The 19,403-nt window shown below is 37.2% G+C and overlaps 1 protein-coding gene across 1 annotated transcript in view; it reads right to left on the reverse strand.

Moving 5' to 3' along the window:
* Nucleotides 1–1,937: 1,937 nt before the first annotated feature.
* The window catches only part of LOC107575200 (DNA-binding protein SATB1-like), a 19,349-nt gene continuing 1,883 nt past the window's right edge, over nucleotides 1,938–19,403 (reverse strand). Inside the window, exons 2-4 of the mRNA XM_016261618.1 lie at nucleotides 16,092–16,247; nucleotides 3,202–3,324; nucleotides 1,938–2,899 (exon numbers count right to left, since the gene is read on the reverse strand). Coding sequence (XP_016117104.1) covers nucleotides 2,273–2,899; nucleotides 3,202–3,324; nucleotides 16,092–16,247 — 906 coding nt within the window. The 3' untranslated portion in view covers nucleotides 1,938–2,272. The remainder of the gene's footprint in view (nucleotides 2,900–3,201; nucleotides 3,325–16,091; nucleotides 16,248–19,403) is intronic.

Raw genomic sequence — 19,403 nt, forward strand, 5'->3', positions numbered from 1 at the left:
CCACATGTATATGCATATACAGAGTTTCTAAGAAAAGCAAAACAAGTCATTTACTGTGCTGTACGTTGAATTGTTTTTAGAGCTATTTCCATTTAAACTTACCCTCATCCTGAAGTCAAAAGCAACAAAGTAGGATATTTAGCATCTTCCATCATCTCTAAAAAAACGCCTGCAAACACCACAGTGATGTTTTCAGGCAACCCGTGATCACAGAGGTCACCGATGATTTACCTCCATATGGGCGAGACAGATTTCCATACTGTCTCAGAGCTTCACCTGGAGTTCGTAGGGAAGTCAAAGCACCTTCACAGCTTTACACCTCCAATCCCCGCAGATCAGCTCATTAACAGGGCCTTAACACCTGCCGTCTATTTACCCTTAAACACGCTTCTAATACGACTTCATCCTGCCTTCCGCCCGGGTGTTGGTTCCTCGCAGAAGAAGCGCTCGTCTGACTGGAATATTCTCGAATGCACATTAATGCAAAGATTCGGAGTACAATACAAACAGTTTAATTGTGTCATTAACAATCAGTAACCACTCCTAGTTAGAACATTTCTGCATAAAGAAACCGAGAAACACTTATAAAACAGTCAGTCGTAACAAAATAACTGGTGTTCTCATTGCAATAAACTCATAAAAAAGAACCACTTTTTTTATACATCATATTTATACAGGAATAGCTTTGAATTGGATCGTTAACCAAAGGAAGACACATTGCAAACATCGATTTCACACAAATTGCATATGTTTTTCTCTCTAAGGTGGTCTCTATAAGGTTAGTCATTTACCTAAGCTTATTTGCATGATAGTAAAAATTGCATACAACATTAATTGTGAAGCTCGTAGCATGAGTTGCTTGACATACAGCACTTTTTTAGGCAACCGTTAAAGCACATTTTCCATTTAAAACGTTAAGACACTTCTGATTTTACTGCCCATCAAAATTACAATTATAAATAGAAAAAGATCAGTAAAACGAAGAGCGCCGGGTGACGGAAACGTTCCCCAAACGTAACGACATCAGAACGCAAAATAAATAATGCGAGACGATGCTTGTGATTCACATTTGAAACTGTGGGAATCCAGGATTTTACAGTGACCAAAGTTTTGCAAAATAATCTTAACATCGGCAGTGCCATATAGTACAAGGCATTTGTTGGCATAGTTTCTTTAAGACTGTATACTTTTTTACAATGAATATATGTCTATATATATATTTATATTTCTTCCAACCAAATAAGATTGAGCCGTTTTCCTTTTCCTGCAGGTCGTAGGGGGCAGGTAAACCGAGGGAAAACAGTTCAATCTTGGTAATCCAGAGACCGAGCCATCCTTTTTCTCTCTCTCTCTCTCTCTCTATCGCAAAGAGAACTCATTAGCCAGCAGTGCTCGACTCAGTACCTCATCATTAAGGCCTTTGTCTACTACCCCTCTTCTCCAATGTCATGCATTTTTTTCCTTAAAAAAATCCAGTTAACATCACATACGTAAACATCAAAGTCTACCAAACTCCATTGACTTTCCTTTTTTTTAAATCAGTAGCTCAAAATCAGTGTAAAAACAACAGACAACAAGTGCAGTCAGCAAATATCCACAGCAACATACTGTTTGCTTAAAGGAATGGTTCACGCAAACACGAAAATTCTGTCAGAAAGTGACTTTTTCTATATAATGCAAGTGAATGAGAACTGGGGCCATCAACGCAGTTTGGATAACCAATTTGTGATATTTATACACTTAATGTGATATAGAATTACTCATACCATGGTATATTTGTTACGAATAATTTGTACTATTGGTCTTAGTCCATTAGGTTAGTAAAAAAATAATAATTTAAAATAATAAAATGAAATAAGTGAAAAAAAATTTCTCAAAAAAGTTGTATTTACAGCCAAAAAAACAAACAAACAAACAAAACAAAAAAATCATATTGTGATATATACCATTACCCTGTCATAAAATGACTTTCATAAAACATATTTTATGATGCCTTTGTGCATTTCGGAGCTTGACAGCCCAAGTCGCCATTCACTTGAAAGGAAACAACATTTTCATTTAGGAGTGAACTATTCCTTTAGGATTTTTCTTTTTACATTTCGTTTCATTGTGCAGATTATTGAAATGATGCACGAGTCTTTACAGTGAAATAGTCCACGCTTTACAAAACTGTGAAAGTTAATCATCTCGTGTAAAAAGTCTTACAGTTTCGCTCATGGAACACAGACAAGAGTGAACGAGAATAACACCAGAAGCAAAAGAAAGCCGTCCGTTACTCTTTGGCCTCCTGCTCAGTTTGGGCCTGTCTCATGGCGTGCGTTTCGTGCATCAGGTGCTCTTCCATTTTAATGGAGAACATGGTGCTGTTGGTCTGCACGCTCTCGTCCAGCTCGGTCAGCAGCTCATCCCCCTTGAAGTCCGTCAGGCCCTCGTCCTTGTTGTTGTTGTTGGAGGGGAAGCCCAGGGGCGGCTCTTTCAGCTTGCCGGCGTGGTTGATGTAGAAGCGCTGGTTCTGGAAGAACTTGATGATGGTGTGTTTGGGCAGGTCCAGCTGTGCCGAGAGCGTGTGGATGGCCTCCTCGTCCGGATAAAGGCCCACGTCCTGAATGAAGCTCTGCAGGATGCCCAGCGCCTCCATGGAGATGCGGTTGCCTTGGCGGCTCTTGCAGCGGCTCTCGTCCTCGATCTCGGCGGGCGAAGCCGTGGAGGGCTGCCGCGGGGGCAGCCGCGGTCCCGTCTGCTGCAGGGGATGCTGGGATAGAGGAGGCTGTGAGGGGTGAGGCAGGGGCAGCGGCACTTGGAGCTGAGAGGAAGGCTGTTGATGAGTCTGAGAGGGGCGAGAGACAAATATGCTACATGTCAAACTCTTAAAATACTTTTTCGTATACGATCGCATAAGCTATTTTACAACAGTTCTGAATGTATCTGAACTCAAGCGTCCATTAATAATATTTGTTGCCATGATGTGCATTTATTTATTTGATCTATTGGTTGAAGTCCATTATTTTAATAAAACAAAAATAAAATATTTTTAAGTGTTTATTAATTTGAGATTGTTGCACTAATTTTAGACTTAATAATTTTTAGGCTTTATTTGTTCTATTGGTTTGAGTAAAATAAAATAATAAACCTGCTACATGTCAAACTCAGGTTTCCCATTTTAAAATTCTTTCACATATCCAATTATAATGTTAGTTTTACTGTTGTCTTTCGTTCCAATTGGGACAAACTGAGGAACCGGCGGATCATGGACAGGTTCTCCCAGAGCGTGCGGTTCTCCGGAGATGGGTCCTCTTTCCAACGGAGCAGTTCACAGAGCCAGCCCTGCAGGAGAACATGAAGACAACACATCAGATGTGAAAAGAAACAAGTCGACTTAACAAATTCCAGTTAAAATGAAAAAACCTTCATGTTTCATGTCATGTATTCTAGGTTTCAAAGGTGTGGGGTTGGTCAGAAGTCTCTCATGCTCACCAAAGCTGCATTTATTTGATAAAAAATTTCATAAAAATTGTGAAATATTATTACAGTTTAAAATAACTGCATTCTATGTGAATATATTTTAAAATGTAATTTATTCCTGTGATGCAAAGCTGAATTTTCAGCAGCAGTGTCACATGATCCTTCAGAAATCATTCTGATTTGCAGCTCAAGAAACATTTCTGATTATTATCAATGCTGAAAACAGTTGTGCTGCTTAATATATCGGTGGAAATTGTTGCATATTTTTTTTATTTCAGGATTCTTTCATGAATACAATGTTCAAAAGAACAGAATTTATTTAAAATAGAAATCTTTCTTTTGTCTCAACTGTCACTTTTGATCGATTTAATGTAATGAATAAAAGTATTAAAAATCTTAATGGACTCAAACCTTTGAACAATTTTTCCCCCATTTTGTATTCATTGAAAATTTTTCTTTTTTCTTATACATCGCATAGGGTGGAAAATTACATAAAGAGTATAGTTACCATTTTAACATTACACCTTCCCTACCCTACTGTTTAGAAGATAAGTATTATATTTTGAGTTATACTATGCATGGCTGCAACGCAAAAAAACAAAACATTTATGTGAACGTAATCGCACAATCAATATTCATAAGTCAAACGAACAAGTTTAATAACTTCTCACGCAATACCTTCATAACTAATGCAGTAAACAAACAAAAATATGTACTGTATATATGCTAAATTTTATTGATTTTGTTTAGTTTGAGAGAGGAGTTTCTATCTGAAAAGTACTAGAAGAAGCATTAATGGATTGGCTAAGGAACTGGAACCATTAAATTCCTTATGATTCCCATTCCTAATATAAAGCGTGGTCAAATCCTAGTTTTAGGAAAAGAAAAGAGGAAAAGGGAGCTCTAGTGTGTGTTCCAGCAGTCGAGTCCTGGCACACTTACAAACGTGATGCCGTAATCTCCAGGCCAGTGTGTGGCAGCACCTTTCATTTCCACAGGATTACCCAGCACACACACACACGGAGCAGGAGCCAGAGCCACACCAGAGCGCTGTATGGCAAAGATAACTCAGCATTTCTGTTGTCCCATGTTCTTGCTCCTCCCAAACGCCATGTAAAACCCCAGAGAGCGAGCGAGTGAGAGAGGCTCATCACAGCTCACCTTGTTCCTCTGCCATGTTTATTGTCGCATTTTGCTTTATTTGCACACGTGGGGATTTGAGTCCCGGTTCCTGCTGTGATGTCTGTAGCCCGACGCGCTTCAAACACGCACACACCTTATCGCAGCCATTAAGCGCACTATCGTAAAATAATCCTCAATCAAACATCTGTGGATAAAACGCCAAACAAATCCCACTGAGCCAAAGAACGAGCCACAAAAATAAAAAATAAAAATCAACATGCAACCAAACCGAAAAAAGTCAGAGGTATTAGCATTAATGCTGTTGCATTATAGAACAAAAACACAACAATAAACACTTTGCATTGGGCAGCCACACTGACAGTGTAATGCTCTCTGGGCCTTGAAGACCTGAAAAAGTGCTTGTATTTGTCCAATTGCATTGCGTCCAATTGTCTTACCATAAACAGTGAGCGCTCGCACAGAGTAGAGTCAGCCTGGATACGGGAACGTTACTGGGATTTGGTTGGTTAAATTTGACAAACACTATAAAGGATAATGTATATTTTTGGAGAATATGGAGATAGGAAATCTAGTCATGTACAACTAACACGGACTATAGCTTGGCTAGAGATGGTAAAAATTGTTCAGAGTTTGCGCTTCATTAGTTCCCAGTTGCTTCATTAGGCATCAACTTTGTTTTAAAGTTCCTTTTAAAATCATTATGAGAAATAAAAATGACTAATCAGTCAATAGTTGACATACAGTAAGAGTAAAGAGCTATGAAAATGTGAAGTGAATTAAATGAGAAATATCTGAGCTCATATTGAGATCTTCTGATTTTGGTATCTTGGCAAAACTGAGCACAGATTGAGAAATTCTTACAATCACCTTTGAAGCTCTAGATGAGAAATATATAAGAATATTGTGTTTTTAATTTATTACTATTTTTATGGGTACTGTGTGAATTGCCAATAAACAAAGAAACAAATAAATAAGGTCACATTTCACACTAAAAATTAAACGATAAAATCTTATATCTAAAATAAAATAGAAATTTAAGACCAATTTTATTTAAGCCAAATTTACAGTCACATTTCAGATTAAAAAAAACGTTATTTTTTTTATTTAAAATAAAATAAAATAAAAATCATTAACCCAAATTTAAGGACAAACTTAATAAAAAAATAAATTAAATTAAATTAAACAATTTATTTTAAGACCAATTTAATTAACTTTTTCATCATAATTATTTTCAGGTGACCTTAAAATGTTCTTGACAGATTTTGTGTGAGCTTCACCCATTTACAGCTCAACTTTAAGATTATGTCACCCAAACGTCCATAAAGGCCATGGACGGGTGGACAGGTCAAGTGGTACGTGAAGAGAGGGTCCAGGCAGCCCACCAGAGCCTCCATTGTGTTCGGGGTATAAATAGCAGTGGTACATTCTGATAAAAATATTTCTCTGGCGCACAATGGCTGAATTCATGCATAAGATTCACTCAACTAAGCAGGATACGGTGTGTCTATGCGTGTGAGGGCCGAGCGGTCACAAGCTGCCAATGAGACAAGCACAGGACGCTACTGTGAGAGAACAGCGTGGTGTTTATGTCCCTCGCCTGGACCCAGATGCCAGCGGACACATTAATAACCTTGGGATTGAGTTCAGAAGCCCCAGACAGTTGCGGTTTTCCACATCACTGTCACATGGCACCATCAACACCTTTTTATTATCTCATTTGCTTCTTATCGTCCCCTCCGCTCATCCTGTTCGGCCAGGCTTCAGACTCCTGAGACGATACCCGTCTCAAATCACTTGGACCTCGATGTCGCCACCGGTCCCGAATCGGCCAACAGCTCCCCAGCATCACTGGGCCGCATCCCAGTTTGTATACTTCTACTACGCACTAAAAGTGTGTACTTGGTTAGCTATGATCGTCAAGCAAATACCTTCGAGAAAATAGTGTTGGAGATAAGTATCGGGCAAGGTTATTGAGAAACGTACTTGCTACGGTATAAACTACCCATAATGAAAAGTAGGAAGCTACTTTAAAGTTACAAACTAAAACAAACTTTAAGCGATTTAAGCGACAATATCTTACCTAAATAACAATCACATTTTATCTGGTACCAAAAATGATTTTGTACCTCTTGGTGAGGGTAATAGCATTAAACAGCATTGGAGCAGATGAATTTACACTAGATACCACCAATAAAATAGAAAAAGAAAAAGAAAAAAAACGGTAAGAGAAAAAAAAAATGCAATTTTAATTTATCAAATATAAATAACTTATAAAATGTTTTATTTATATTTTTTAAACAAAAAATAGGAAAAAAACAATAAGTATTTAAGAAGTATTTATTTTAAATAAATAACTAAAAACAGAGACATAATCTGTACTGTACAAATATATCTGAATTGTAACTTTTTTTTTATTTAATTTAATTTTATTAATTTAAACACACACACACACACAATGCATAAATATGCGCACACAGTTGACCATTTTTGTTTTGATATTCTATTTAAATTTAATTTCAATAAATAATTAAAAACAAAGGAATTATTTATATACGTAATTTTATTTTAGATTTTATATTTCCTATATATGGGGCCGTATTTAACCAAAACTAATCGTAGGAGAAGAGTAGAGAACAAACTTACTCAAGCAAGAAGTTATTCAGAGCATTTACGGTGTTGCACGTTCATATTTCTCACCACGTATTTAATGCTATAGAGCGATGTGTTCGGTCTTGTCTTGTTTGATCGCAACATGTAAATGTATAGCGCTGTTTTTATGAAAAATTCTCCTTGGGGATCAATAATGGCTGTCTGTTTGTCTATCTATCTATCTGAGATCTCTAAGCAGAGACAAAAGGGTTGTGCCGAAAACCTGCTTTAACGACATGCATGACGCCGTTAATATGTTCCTTGTGAGCTTTCTAGAAGTTATAATACACTTTGGCCCCAAAAAGGATTTGGATGCTTGAGCTGCATTTCAGAAGTGCATTGCATTAGAAAATAAAATTTCATTGTACATATTTTGCACTTTAAGTAAATTGCTAAAGTCGATAAAACATTAGAAATGCTTTTCAGCAGATGATTAAAGGATAGTGAACAAAAAAATTAGTTAAAAAGATCTAGCTGTATTTGATTGCAAATCACATTTGCTTGATATTATCTCAAAAAAACTTTTTTTTTTTAAATTGTGCAAGTCTGCAATACCTGCTCTGATGTAGTAAGAAATGGCCACCAACGTAAACTTAACTCACGAACAACTGCCCAGAAACAACTATAAATACTTACACCTTGATACAATGTCAACAACTTTTTCTACAAAATTCTGCGAGGATAAAGCAGATCTGGTGGCCTGTAACTAGGTTAACTTTTTCAAGAGACCTGAAGGAAAACAAAAAAACAAGCCCAACACAAAGTGTAAGTAGGTTGATCGCAACATAATTCAAACAAAGAGCCTGCAAGGAGCCCTCGACACACAAGCAACCTATGAGAAAACGCTAGTCCATCAATTATAAGCGTGTGATTGAGATTTAATTCAAAGCTGGAGTTTAATTGCTAATATCAGAGAGTAATTAAGCAGATAAATCATGCCTGATCTTATTGAATTATAGATTAAAACAGCATAAAACCTGCAAATTGTACATGTCAGCTCCAACAGCACTCTTAATTAGCACAAGTTTGCTTTAAAACGGCAAAAATATATCAAGTTGTTAACTTTTATGACAGAGGCTTTTGAAGCATTTGAGGATGTATGATGAATTGTTTTATTGCGCAGGGACAGACTGTCATTTTTTTGGGTAGTGTATATATGTAAAAAAACAATGAATACAATATTTATTATGCAAGTATATCTAGAAATATATATTTAATATAATATATATTAATAATATATATGAACGTTTTTAAAAACAAAATAGAATACTCTACTTCAGAACAGAGGCTTTTGAAGCATTTGAGGATGTTTGATTAATTGTTTTATTGCGCAGGGACAGACTGTCATTTTTTTTGGGTAGTATATATATATATATATATATATAAAAAAACAATGAATACAATATTTATTATGTAAGTATATCTAGAAATATATATTTAATATAATATATATTAATAATATATATGACCGTTTTTTAAAACAAAATAGAATACTCTACTTCAGAATATTCTGAATGAAGTACATGGATAACTTCTGATCATTTTACAATAATTTCATTGTATTGTTTGACTTTTTCCAATAAGCTATATACAAAAGAAAGGCCTGTATGTCCATCAAAAATGCACTTTTTGTTTTGCACGCTTGCACGAAAGTCATGCAGAACAACGTGAGGGTGAGTAAAAGAAACCAAGCATGCAATAATGGAACAAATGGACCAATTTATCTGGTCACTAATGTCCAAAAAGTTGCAAAAAACCAGAAGGAAGAGAGCAAAGAAGGGAAAGCACAGAGCAGGTCCGGGCCGCCTCTGTACGCCGTGGGCGAGCGGTGAGCAGAGCGGCGTCTGCCGCAGCCATTGGCTGCAGTTAAATTGAAATATTTCGCAGCGTGTGTCAGAAGCATGCAGAATGGTAATTATGACAGATCTGATTAAGCGGGCGAGTCGGGGGCCGGGCGAGGCGGCTCCGGGCTGCAGGTGCGACCTTGTGCATTCCTGCGTGTGTAAATAAAATTAATTACAAGCATGGGGGCGCGCGGCGCGTGACATCGCTACGTGCGGGGAGTCCCACGGGGGGGACCCTAATGGAATATTTTCCCGGAGTCTAATAATACAGTTGGTATTGACTTGAGGTAATTAGGGGGATCATTAAAGCCGCTTTTCCCGGCGTATTTGCCTGCCTGATCAGATTAGCGAGAATGGGCCTCAGAACAAGCCCTGTGTGGTCTGACAGAGGAGAGCGCTAGAAATCGGGCCACCTCTAACGCTACCTTACGTGTCGAGGAGAGAGAGAGAGAGAGAGCAGACAGATGGAGAACAAGCCAGAGAACCAGAAGACGGTCAACGAACGCGTTAAATGACAAGGAAAAAGCTTCGTTTGGAAGCGCACGCTGCGATAAATCATACGCAGAATTAATTTCCCAGACATCTGGGTCTCTGGTTCACGAATATTGTGTCTTTAATAATACAGGGGAACTGCAGCTGTTTCCCAGGCAACCTAATAACCAGGCAGCCAGATAAATAAATAAATCAATTAATAAACAGTCATGGCCCTATTTCCGCTCTCACAGGCCCGCCGCTCCCATCTGCCTCGCACACGCCCCTGGGAGGCAGCGAATTCATAACCGTAAACAAACAACTCTTCAAAATGAAGCACGATAATGAAAATATATATATTCTCTGTGAAATTATAGGGGCCGTCGGAACAGGAAGAGGGAGGACCGAACTTCCATAGAAGCGTAATTTCATTTGCATCTGGCTTTGGGTTCTCATGCCTTAATGAAAGTAAATGCAGACACGCAGCTGCAGACGATGCATCTAGACCTGCCCTGGAATTACAGGCCAAATAAATGTGATTTAGGCCCCGCCCACAGCAACAGCTCAAACAGAGCTGATGAAATGAATAGCCAATAGACTATAGTTTACATCACAGCCTACTTGCTAGTCAGACGCAGGTGTTCTCAGGGGGAGGGAAGGACTCAATCTCAATTTTACTAGACATAAATCTGAACGACACCCCTGAGTGCAAGGTGATGTCATCAATATTGCTGGTCTGTTTTCCTGGAAGAGAAAGACTGATGCTGTTGTTCAGACTGCATGTTAAAAATTAAAAAAACACTTATTTTACACTATATTTGAAAACAGAACATTTTAAAGTGGCCATAGTTATTCTCTAGTGTGAACCAGGTCGATGTATAGTGGTTAATTACAAGTGTAAATGTTTGAATGAATGTAGCGTCCGTAAAAATAAATAAATAAATAAATAAATATAAAATAATATTATATATATATATACAGTATGTGTAGAATGCTAATATTTTATAAATATTTCATTGGAAACTGGGAAATGGAAGACAGTAAAAAGAATTATACAACTGGAAAAAAGCAACAAAAAAAATCAAAAAAAAAATCAATTAAAATTTCCTAAAATATATATTTTTTTAAATTTGAAATGCTATGATTAGAATGTTTACTAAATGCTGGGTTTATTATGTTGTCAAGGCTGCAAAGTTTTTACAATTGGGATATACTAAAACTGTTAAATCAACCAATAAAACAGCCTCAAAACAGCTGCTTATCTGCAAATAGACGATATGTGACCCTGGACCACAAAACCAGTCACAAGGGGCAATTTTTTAAAATTGATATCATCTGAAAAATTAATAAATATGCTTTCCATTGATGTATGGTTTGTTAGGATAGGACAATATTTGGCTGAGATACAACTATTTTTGTTAAGTTTTGATATATTTACAGCAGGAATTTTACGAAATATCTTCATGGCACATGATCTTTATTTAATATCCTAATGATTTTTGACATACAAGATGAAAAAATAGCTACTTTTGACCCATACAATGTACAGTATTGTTGTCTATTGCAACAAATAGGCTATACCTGTGCAACTTATGACTGGTTTTGTGCTCCAGGGTCACATATATCCTGCACTGAAGGAGGGAAGGAAGGAAATTCACCACTAGGAACCTCAACAGCTTGCGTTTCACCTCCAAAACCTCACGATTTCACATTGAACTCTGCATTGAATGTCAACAACAGCGAATAAACAGTTTATGTGTTTCTTTTCTAGTTTACAAGCTGCAAAAACGGTGGTTTTTCTGTGGTGCAGGAGGAGAAATTAATTGAAATACTACTCGGAATATAACTAAATCGGTCAACCACCAGTTGAAATCACAACTGCAATTTTGTATTGATATACAGTCTATCCTGCACATTTTTAAATACCTCTCTCTCTCTCTCTCTCTCTCTCTCTCACTTTTTGCAGACCCACTGTTCCCCCCTAGAGAGCAGCGAGCCAGGCGCTCAGTGACAGATGGCACAGCCTCCTCTACCCCCCTGCTTTACACACACCGGCCTATCGCCTGCCCCCTGTACTGCGGCAGATCACTGACATTCTGTCTCATTAGAGCCCTGCTAATTACCACAGCCTCTTCCAGGAGCGAGAGAGAGACATACAGACACACAGAGAGAGAGAGAGAGACAGGTCACTCTGAGGGAATGGCTCTGGGTTCTAAAGGGCTTGTCATCTGACAACAGGGGCCGTGATTGTAGTCACCATCAGAGGGTGTCAGCACAACTCCCATAATGCCCTTCTTCTCTCTATTCTCTCAGCCCCAGAAGAGCTCTGTGAATGCCAGTTCAGCGCTGTCATGTCTGTATTAGTGGTGTTTGCTCAGTCATACGTCACTTTCACTATTGCTCATATTCAAAATTAGGGAATTTAACAAACCTCTAAATCTACTCGACATGAAATCAAAACTGAACCTTTTTATGTAATATTACATGTTCCTGGTATTATTGTGAATGATTCATCAGTGCATGTTATTCCAAAATATTTGTTAATATTTGTATGTATTTTCTCATTTTTAATCGTTAAATTAAACTGTAAAACTATAAACGTTCTCTATTTCATCCTTTATTTATTTTTTCTGCTCCCTCCATATCCCTGGTTCTATTCTGAAATGTCCACGATTAAATTAATGATTAAATTCTTAATATTTTTTTACTAATAATTATATCAAAAAAATTTTTATTCTAATATATTATTAGAATAAAAAAATTATCTATTTAACATTTTACTTGATATACATTAATATTCCAAAGTTCGGAGTCAGTAAGATATTTTTAAAATAATAACTATTATAGTTTTATTCAGCAATGACAGAATAATTTTATCAAAAATGACAGTAAAGCCATTTATAATGTGACAAAATATTTCAAAATTTCTAATATTTCTATTCATCAATAAATCCTGAAAAAATGTATCATGGTTTCAACAAAAATATTAAGCTGATCTCAACATTGGTAATAATAATAATAGGAAGAAATGTTTCTTGAGCAGCAAATCAACATATCAGAATGATTTCTGAAGGATCATGTGACACTGAAGACTGGAGTAATGCTGCTGAAAATTCAACTTTGATCACAGGAATAAATTACATTTTAAAACATATTCTAATAGAAAGCAACTATTTTAAACTGTAATAATATTTCACAATATTACTGATTTTACTGTATTTTTGGGCAAAGGAATGCAGCCTTACCTTATCTTAACTCCTTAAAAAAAATCACTAGATTATGTAAGAAAATCAGTTATGAACAGCACTTCATGTTGACCTTAAACTTACGTTCATAAATTGTGCCATATGGATGATACTTCAAATAAAACCTACAATTGGACAGGCGAAAATTTCCTGCACTGAAGGAGGGAAGGAAGGAAATTTGCCATTAGGAACCTCAACGGCTTGCGTTTCACCTCCAAAATGTCACGATTTCACGAACTCTGCACTCGACGTCAACGAGAACGCACAAATAAACTGTTTTTATGTTTCTTTTTCAGTTTACAAGCTGCAGAAACGGTGGTTTTTCTGTGGTGCAGGAGGAGAAATTAATTGAAATGCTACTCGGAATATGAAAGTGCCACCAAATAGATAAAGCCTGGCACTCACGTCCTGTATGGATGTGTGCCCAGAGAGGGGGACGACATGGCGCAGATCCAGTGCCCATCCCCCAATAAACAGCACACACACACACACACTCATTTACACCACAGCCGTACACGCGGCCACATGAGTAAGCAGGTACACACACTCACACACACATGCGACGGTTCTCTTTAACCCCCTCAAACTACTGTTAACGGCTTTGAAAGCCCAGGGGACGAGCGCTGCGTGGCTCTTGTTGAGGGCAGAGCTGGGCCGAGTCTGGAGCCCCATGGCTGCGGAAGCCAAACCCGTGGCCTGTGCCAGATCTCTAGCATGTGCTGCGGCCAGTGCTGCTGCAGTCTACCTCCGCTACGGATGAGGATTCCTGCACTGATGGACGTGCCAATTAATCCGACACGCCACGGAAGATAACCATACGGCAAAACGCCTCCCACCACACGCCATCCAGGACCCCGAGGTCCTTCAGCCAGGCAGGGGGCGAGAGGGACAGACACAAACACAGTCCATTTACTAACATTAGTTAACTATATTTGAACTAATTGTGAAAAATACATTTATTAATCATAAAATCAAAAGTTGTATCTGTTAATATTATTTAATGTGCATAAGCTAACATTAGGGCCCTATAAAATCTATTCAGTTTTGTTTGTTTATTTATTTACTTTCTATTCTATTATATTATATTATATTATTGTCTTTTAAAATGTAAACCAATTGCAATTATCAATCAAATGAAATTATGAAATCTGGTTTATTTTTCCCAAAATCAGTTTTATTTTTTTCCCAAATTCTGTGTTTTCGGTTTCAGTTTTTGATTTGATTTAATACAAATGTATTATTTAAAACTGTGGTAATTAAATGAGCGCATAAAACTTTATTGATTTAACTGATATTTTAAATGTAATCAAATGAAATTATGCAATCTGTTTTTTCCCCCCAAATTCAATTTAATTTTTTCCCAAATTATGTTTTCAGTTTAATTTTTTTATACAAATTCAAATAAAACAAAAGCGGTGATAATCACATGAATCCATACAACTTTAAAAATGTCATTGATCTTTAAAAAATGTAATCAAATAACATTTTCTATGATTGTGTGATATTCCTCAACAAATAGTGTTTTAATAACTATATTATTGTTGTTATTACTTTTAGAAGTACATTCTACTCTACAATACATTTCTGTCATAATTTCTTCAAATTAAGCCAAACTTATATTTCGGCAGGTTGTGGTAAAACTTTGAGTTTTAGTTAATGCATTAACTAACAGGAACTTACTGTAATGTGTTACCCAGTTTGTCATCCTACTTAGTTCCGAAATCATAAATTGTACTTCAATCAGAATGCATTTCATAATTTTTTTCTTTGACATTCTAAAAAGACAAGAGACAAGACAAAAGACATCATTCGTATATTGCTTTGGCCTGTTATAAACTATAGGAAAAATATTATTATTATCATTTAAAAAAATTATATATGCATTTCATACACTATTATTCAAAAGTCAGTAAGACATTTTTTTTTACATGAAATTAATTAAAAAAGGATGCATTAAATTGATGACAGTAAAGACATATATAATGCTACAAAAGTTTCTATTTCAAATAAATGCTGTTCTTTTGAATTTTCTATTCATCAAATAATTAAAAGATTTGATTATGGTATCCACAAAAATATAAAGCAGCACAACGGTTTTCAACATTGATGATAATCAGAAATGTAGCTTTGGCCTGTGGCCTCGTAAAATGACTAAATGTGTATTTTCAGACAAGAATGATCACTATTCTTCATTATAAGCACCCAAAATGCGATCACACTGACCGATCACAGTGAAAATGTGCAGTAATCACTGTCGATACCAGCCGACTTCCCTCTACGATTCTTCAATCGTCAAGCCTCAATTGGAAAAGAGTTTCCCCACCGCTAATTACGACACCGCAGTGGCCGTTTCGTAACTATGATCGCTCGGCGCCGGGACCGGCCGGACATTCAGCCGGCGGCCCCCGTGGGCCCCGCGGAGGGGGGCTGGGAACGGGAAGGAGGGGGTACCAGCTGCCCGGGGAGCGCACATTACGAGATGGAGCCGGAGATAAGTGCTCTCCCAGGCCCCTTTTTCAGCTGCGTAATTAGCACAGTTCTTATCTGCTGCTCAATTCACATTCACACCAGCCATGAATGGAGCACACAGGCTCAGGCAGAGAGGGGGCTCTTTTCTCTCAGAAGAATCTTACGCGAATAAATGCCCCGATTTGTCTTTTCTCTCCTCCACCCTTCTCGGCTTTGAACTCCCTTCGACAAAAACAGTGGTTTGTGCATCAAACTGTAATTTGGTGAAACAAAAGTATCTGGCACCGTAATCAGTGCAATCAGCAAAAACCTGCTGATATTTCTAGATCATTTAGGGCTTTTATTCGCGTTTTCCCCCCCATCAGATGTAATAGTGAAAATCTTTAAGTGTGCACATAGATATGTGAAACCTTTAATAATAGGTCTCGCCTTGCGTTTCTTTAATTAGTTTTAATAGGCTAAAACAGACGGTAATGTCTCTCACAGAGGCCTGTATTCAGCAGAAGACTGTTCGCTATGTGAGATAACGGTGTGGTCGTTGCACAGCTGAATTATATAAACACATTTGTTTTATGTTGCAACACTGTCTGCTGTTCGCAAACCCACAATAAAGTGGCGCAAGTCATTACGGCGCTGTGCTACCTGCGAGGCTTAACAAAGCTCTCCTTTTACGCTTTTATCTCGCTATCTGAGCTTTCTGTAGACAGTACACAGAAATGTTTGACAATGTTTTGTCAACCGGACGAGCGCTTTGAGTGTGACAGGCTAGTGAAAGTCGAAGTCGGAGGTCGGTCGGGGCGGGCCGTACCTGGCTCTTCGAGGCGGCGACCTTGGCGAACATGGCCTGGGACACTTTGGCCCTCTTCATCTCCTGCTGGATCTCGTCGTAGATGGAGGAGTTGATGTTTAACACACAGTTCTCCGATTTCCCGTTCCACTCTGAGGACAGAGGGCTGGGCTTCACCTGAGCGAAGAGAAAGAAAAAAGTTAGGCAGATGGATATACTTATTACATTTTTAATGCACCTGTCAAACAACATGGTAAAAAATAAACATAAAAACAAATAAAAAATAATAAAAAATAATAATAATATTATTTCATATACCATTGTTCAGAAGTTTGGAGGCAGTAAGATAGATTTATTAATTTATGAATGAATGAAAGAAATGAATAAGTTTTTTTCAGCAAGGATGCATTAAAATGATCAAAAGTGAAAGTAAAGACCTTTATTTAGTCACAAAAGATTTCAATGATTCATCAAAGAATCCCCCCCAAAATATTTATTGCTGTTCCCATAAAAATATGAAGCAGCACAACTGTTTTCAACATTGATAAGAAATAAGAAGAAATGTTTCTTGAGCAGCAAATCAGCATATTAGAATGATTTCTGAAGGATCATGTGACACTGAAGACTGGAGGAATGATGCTGAAAATTCAGCTGCGCATCACAGAAATAAATGAAACTTGAAAATATATTAAAATATAAAAGTTATTTTTAATATTTATTTTTAGCAAATAAAATGCAGCCTTAGTGAGCAGAAGAGACTTCATTCAAAAACTTTTGAACAGCATATATATGAAATAATAATAAAAAAAACAACTATCATTTTTAATAATTATTATTATTTTTAATATTTAAAAATGTTATACAATAAAAAATATTATTACTACTATTATTATGCATTCCCATTTATTTTATTATTATTTTAGCTCATTTTTAAATAATAATGGGCGTCATAAAAGCCTTGCAGCACTGCAAGACGTGCCACCCTGCTGATTTACAGCAGAAACTATCCTGCGAACATCTCACTCATATCTGTCAGCATCAAGCTGCCATGCATTCAAAGACTTCCCTCTACCTGGGCCTGCTTTATCGCATATGTTTTATGCAAAAAGTCCAATGACGGACAAAGCGTTATCTTCGTTTATCTATCTATCGTTATGGTATGTTCAACAAAAGACAACAAAGTTCCTCTAAACATACATATAAATGCATCAAGTATTTGTAATAATATATATTTTTAATGCTTTTCGCTGCCTAAGTAGAATGTTCCAAAGCAGTTACTAATGAGGCTCCATTTCAGTTAGGATGCTGCCTATGCCGCAAGGAAGCACACTATGTTTTGGAACACAGCCATTATATGTCAAGCAGTGCATCGATATTCTCTTTGATTCAAAATTTCACCAATTTATACAAATATCATCAGATAATGGAGACTTTTGCCGAGCTCTGTACGAGACTGACGAATTAGGCGCAGTTGCTGAATAATCAGGTTACAGAACCATCTGATAATGGGATCTGAACAGGAAAGCAGCATCTGGTTTGCACACACACACACACTAGGACATGATGCACGCAAGCGCACACACAAATGCATGCACACTTGAGTGAACACTGATGACATTTCGGTCTTTACACATTCTGCTGATCAGAATACTCTAGTAACACATGATCAGATTTCTATCACACAGCAGTGATTTCTGCAGCAAAACGACTTGCAAACATGGCTATAACTTTTTTTTTTAACATGAAGGGGCTCCAAACTGCCACCGCAGGACCATTGAAGAGGCTGTCAGTGGCACCTACAGCAGTCATTTACATGTGAAGCATCAGTGTCTAGGCCGACTTATTTTGTGACCATATCTGATTATAAAGGGATGAGCGTTCACAAACTTGCACACTGTCTGACGATCCATTAACGTATGTGGGAAACATACCTTCGCATCTGTTTTTATGGGCGTCATAAAAGCCTTGCAGCACTGCAAGACGTGCCACCCTGCTGATTTACAGCAGAAACTATCCTGCGAACATCTCACTCATATCTGTCAGCATCAAGCTGCCATGCATTCAAAGACTTCCCTCTACCTGGGCCTGCTTTATCGCATATGTTTTATGCAAAAAGTCCAATGACGGACAAAGCGTTATCTTCGTTTATCTATCTATCGTTATGGTATGTTCAACAAAAGACAACAAAGTTCCTCTAAACATACATATAAATGCATCAAGTATTTGTAATAATATATATTTTTAATGCTTTTCGCTGCCTAAGTAGAATGTTCCAAAGCAGTTACTAATGAGGCTCCATTTCAGTTAGGATGCTGCCTATGCCGCAAGGAAGCACACTATGTTTTGGAACACAGCCATTATATGTCAAGCAGTGCATCGATATTCTCTTTGATTCAAAATTTCACCAATTTATACAAATATCATCAGATAATGGAGACTTTTGCCGAGCTCTGTACGAGACTGACGAATTAGGCGCAGTTGCTGAATAATCAGGTTACAGAACCATCTGATAATGGGATCTGAACAGGAAAGCAGCATCTGGTTTGCACACACACACACACTAGGACATGATGCACGCAAGCGCACACACAAATGCATGCACACTTGAGTGAACACTGATGACATTTCGGTCTTTACACATTCTGTGTGTGTGAGGGAGTTTTTCTCCTGTATAAAAAAGCCTCCTCAGTCCATCACACACAGGAAGGCTTTGTGTCCGATCCACTAAGACACACTCAACTGCGTTTGAAGGAGGCTCTGCATACCTTTCTGGCCCTGCTTGAAGAGTTCGGAGTGAAAGAAACGCTTCCTGAGATCTTTCCTGCACTAAACGTTTCCTCCAAAATACAGATGCATTGATGTACCGACACTTTTGCATTGGTAATCGACAATAACTGTACAGAATTTTAATAATAAAGGTGGTGCATTTGGTATTTGAATAAAAGCACCCGCTAAATGCATAACATTTGCAATGCATAAATGTAATATTTCAAGCTGCTGCTAAAACTACTATTAATATCAAACCATTTACAGGACAAATCAAACTTGTATAACAAGTTTATTTAAATGTAACGTTTAAATATGCAAAAGAGGCCTTATATAATTAAATATGCATTAATTGGCATAAGATTACAGAACAGAAATATGAACATTGGATAAAGCCAGTTTCAAAAGTTTTTTAATTTGTTGACATTAAAGTTAAAGATTTATGCAGAGGGGATTTTGGATATTTAATTTTATCACTTCATAAGTCAGCCCCCCAAAACATGTTGGCAACAGCCAGAAAGAAAAAAAAAAATTCACCATGTTTCTAGGCATAAAGTTTAAATGTGT

This window comes from Sinocyclocheilus grahami, unplaced genomic scaffold (genome assembly GCF_001515645.1).
Source record: "Sinocyclocheilus grahami isolate Dianchi unplaced genomic scaffold, SAMN03320097.WGS_v1.1 scaffold2506.1, whole genome shotgun sequence".
NCBI classification, from domain to species: domain Eukaryota; kingdom Metazoa; phylum Chordata; class Actinopteri; order Cypriniformes; family Cyprinidae; genus Sinocyclocheilus; species Sinocyclocheilus grahami.